Here is a 4,267-nt window from a genome sequence, read left to right on the forward strand (position 1 = left end):
GCATAGCCAAAACAAAATTAACATTTATTTCTGAGCCACTGGGATTTAAATACTTTTCCCAGGTCTTTTTGATGCCAGACTGACGACGAAGGGGTCAGGTGCCTTGGTTGTGGCCTGTGTACTACGCTACGGCCCTCTTTGAAATTCTTAAAACAAAATTTTGATAAATTATTCCCAATTATTCACGACTTAAGCCCCCACATGTACGCATTGCGGACCCATTTTTATTTACTTTTTTGCTTTTGTTCGTTTATCGTGTTATGTTATACGCTGAGTTTTTGCATGTTTTAAAAAGCAAGGAGAGAGAGCTCTTAAGTAACTTACAATACACGCCACAAATTAATCGCTTATCTATATGGGTCATCTCATCACGTGACCAAACAAGTTTTTTTAAAGAAACCGATTTGGTTTCGGCAGGGAACTTAGCGCAGCGGTGAGAGCATTTGCCTCCCACCAATCGGATGTGGCCCGGGTTAGATTTCCATAACCCGACGTCATATGTGGCTTGAGTGTTGTTGGTTCTCTAATCTGCAACCGAGAGGTTTTATCTCTGGGTCCTCCAGTTTTCCCCTCTCCTCAAAAACCAACATTTGATTTGATTTGCGTTAGTTTGTGATTGAGTTTACAGTATCCCCAATTAGTGCTCCAGGGCTAAAAAAACTAGATACTTAAATAAGTTCCTTGCCTTTCTTTCTAATTACCCGATAACAATAATATTGTTTCGTCATCGCTTTCATGCTGTCGAAATAAGCCAAAGTTGAGTAGTAACGAGAGATCCCTGTTTTTGGTCATCGTCATGCCAGCGATGACGTAACATGATAGTCAAGACAAACCTGTTTTTAGCCAAGAAGTCAAACAGTAATAGAACTATCGAGCAATTAATGTGATTGCAATACTTACCCTCAGTCTGCATATCACAGAAAGCGAGCACAGTCATTCCAGGTTTGATCGAAGAAAACCAGTAGTTCGGCTAACAGCTTCTCCTTCACTCATCTTGATCTCTTTGCATGTCTCAGCCGGCAACTCGGGAATCGAACCAAGGGCAGCTTCGAGCAAAACCAAGCAAATGATTTTGAAACACGCCACAAATTTTTAATCGAATAGGCTGTACTTACTTGTCCTTGGTACACCCCTTTTGTAACTAGTAAAACTTCTATCTTCTGACTGTCGGACCAGGAATCAAGAAATTGGGCCTCACGCGTGTATGGAACGAGTTATCACTAAGTTGCGTAATTTGACATTAATGGCCATTTCCGAGTTGCTGCACGCCTCGGTTTCATGGCGAGTCCGTGTGCACTAGCAGTCAAATGGAAATGAATTGGGCATTTTTATGCAAATGAAACTCATTTTCCTTTGAATAGTTGAGTACCAAGACTCAGGTCGAGACCTAGACAAACAGAACTCGCAAAGGGCCAATTTGGTAATTTAGGAAGGACCAAATTTCAAACCTACCAATGCCCTACCTAAGATAGAAACGACAAGAATAAGCGAGCAAAAGAAAAAAAATAACAGCCATGAGACAAAAATCAAAATAAATGAATGGAAGTAAACTAAATCATGACTCCTAACAGAAGTTTATAACGAGGTGTCGGCCTTGGCCCATCAGTTCACCGTACAGTATTACATAGTTTCCACTGCTAAAAAAGGAAACCCACAAACACGATAACTCGCCGAAATCGCGTTAGATCGGCCTGAGAAGCTGGCAAACAAAAAAGAACACAACACGGCAACAGGGTAAGTAGATTTTATTCACAAAATATAAGAATAATGGACTTTTCCAGCAAAGCCGTTGCCTTCCCAGACAAACTTTATAAATTCAAACCGTTGTAACACAACACCTCCATATGCTGCAAGGCGGGAGTCACGTTTTGAGCTTGGGCTTCCTGTGCAACATCTTGCAACATTGTTGCAGGATGTTGCGACTTGCGTTGAATGTACTGGCCAAACGCACGCAACGTATCGCAACAGTCCAACAATGTTGCAAGGTGTTGCGTTGAAATGTTGCGAGCGATTGGCCAGGCCTTAAAATAACCAAATTTTAGATTTTGACCACAACACTGACAACGTGAGGATATAACAATGAACCATTCGTTTTCTGTTTCGACTTTAAAACCATTTGTACTCATTAAGCTACAGGATAGTTCGCCCGTCTTGCACAAGGTGAACAAGACGGAAAAATCGCAAAATACGTGCAATAACGTTTATGCTATATTTTGGATTGACGTTTTCGTTACCGTAGCCGTCGTCTTTGCTTAAACTCCTTAATACTGAACACTGATGGATCGCATTCCATGGCAAATCGACATTTCTGGGTTAGGGACTTCTGCTCCTGATCATATTTTAAAACTAGTCTTTTGCCCTTCGATCGCTTTCGAAGCATAGATTTTGGAATCAATCAGTTTAGCCTTTAAAATAAAGAGAAAGTACAACCCAGCATTCTGATGAAAGAATCATTCACTTGAAAATCGCTGGAGACCAGGAATGACACATCATGACGAAGGAGTTTTTGAGATGACGGAAGTTATTAGTACGCTCGCTGTGATTGGCTAAATTAGCGGGCCGTATTCTACAATATATCCCGCTGTAGGGCCCGCTCTGCTGCCCGCTGATTTTGAAATTTCGATAAAACATTATCTAGCAAGTTTTTCATGTCGTTTCTGTTACATAAACCTGTAAAGCCGTTTGAATCTTGCAAGCAAGTATTTAAAACAGCCAAGAAGATTTAGTTTTTCGGATTTTAGCACGGCAATCTTTGTGGCAGTTGAACCTTCCGCTAGTCTCCTTCGCTGCCGCTCGGGCCGGAGTCACGCAACGCACTGTTGGGCAATTCATGACAGCCTTAGCGATTTGGGACTCCGCGATTTGGGACTCCGTGAGCTAATGCCTTACCAAGAGTCTGGTAGGAGCCAAGCAGGGTTTTGTTCAAGTTTTTACTCGGATAATGTACCTGTAACTTCACACTGGTGCTATCAGAGCATTCAGGTTTTGACAAATGGAAGTTCTTCGCCACGTTGCCGCGGAGATCGCCATGAACATCACCCTAACTGTCAGAAACAGCACCATTCTTGGTTTGAATGGGTGAAATTCCGGTAAAGAGTAATGCTTGTCTGCTTGATGGAACAGGAGTCGACTGAGCTAGCGGTGGACGTGTAGTATAAGAAGTACAAGCGGCAGGATCGGAATAAACATGTGAAGTTTCCGTAGAGAACCGAAGACTTTTCGCAGCACTCACTCGAACATCTCCATTGTTGATCGTCTCCAGATCGTTTCTGTTTTCATCGCGTGCAAGTCTCTTTTCCCTCAGCTGCTCTCTATTTCTAAAGACAGTCAGCAGTTCCTGTTTGATTTCTCGCTGTTTTTTCGCTGCTCTTTCGTTCGTCAACTGCTGAAAACACTGTCGGCAAACAAACAAACTACTGTCCTCGTGGTATTTCTTCACGTCAAATTCCAGCGACGATCGAATTATTCCAGCTAAATAAGTGGACATTTTACCAAATATATAGACCTTATTTTTACTGGTAGGGATAGATGAACAAATAAAACACTTATTGCTGCTTTCCACGACTTTCTTAGGCGTCTCGCCATCCCTTTCCATAACACGTCGCATGCCGCAAGGGGTTTTCCCGCGAAAGAAAGCACAACCTCTCCTGTGATTGCTGCAGGGTATACAATGACAAATAAACGAGATTCATTGGTCCGAGCAAACAAAAGCGCAAAGCAAAGAGAAAGGAATGCAAATCGGTTTGAAGCAGCCGCGTGGGGACGGGGAGGGTTGCGTGACTTCGGCCCGAATGGCTGCGAAGGAGACTAATTAACCTTCCGCTTGACTTCGACTAGTTTCTTTGCCCATGCGCAGGATTAACCTCTTACTAACATTGTTTTCTCAATCCGTACTGTAAGTTTAGGATCCTCGTTTTTTCCCGTTGATTTATGGCCCGCGCGCGAAAATCAACGGGAAAAAAACTCGGTCCGTAACTTACGGTACTGACCTCGAACTCGGTTAGTAAGAAGTATTCACTTGATGCTAGGTTGAAGATGGTTTTCCTTCCTTCTCAAGACTTCGACATCTGGCATGGACGATCAAATTCCACCAAGACATTGTATATTCTGAGGAAATATTTACGTCTAATCTGTTTCGGTCGTCCTCATTAGTTCATCACCGTCGGCCCTCTGGGCTATAAGGGAATTTAAGAAACGACGACGGCTACGACTACGACAACGCAACAAAACAATAATATCATTGGTTAAAAGAGCATAAATAATCGTG

The 4,267-nt window shown here is 42.6% G+C and overlaps 1 protein-coding gene across 1 annotated transcript in view; it reads right to left on the reverse strand.

Moving 5' to 3' along the window:
• LOC138031800 (uncharacterized) overlaps window positions 1-3,487 on the reverse strand; it is a 45,854-nt gene extending 42,367 nt beyond the window's left edge. The window contains exon 1 of the mRNA XM_068879423.1: window positions 3,046-3,487. Within this exon, the coding sequence (XP_068735524.1) occupies window positions 3,046-3,487 (442 nt within the window). The remainder of the gene's footprint in view (window positions 1-3,045) is intronic.
• Between the last annotated feature and the right edge of the window lie 780 nt (window positions 3,488-4,267).

The sequence above is a fragment of the Montipora capricornis genome, chromosome 14 (assembly GCF_036669925.1).
Source record: "Montipora capricornis isolate CH-2021 chromosome 14, ASM3666992v2, whole genome shotgun sequence".
NCBI classification, from domain to species: Eukaryota; Metazoa; Cnidaria; class Anthozoa; order Scleractinia; family Acroporidae; genus Montipora; species Montipora capricornis.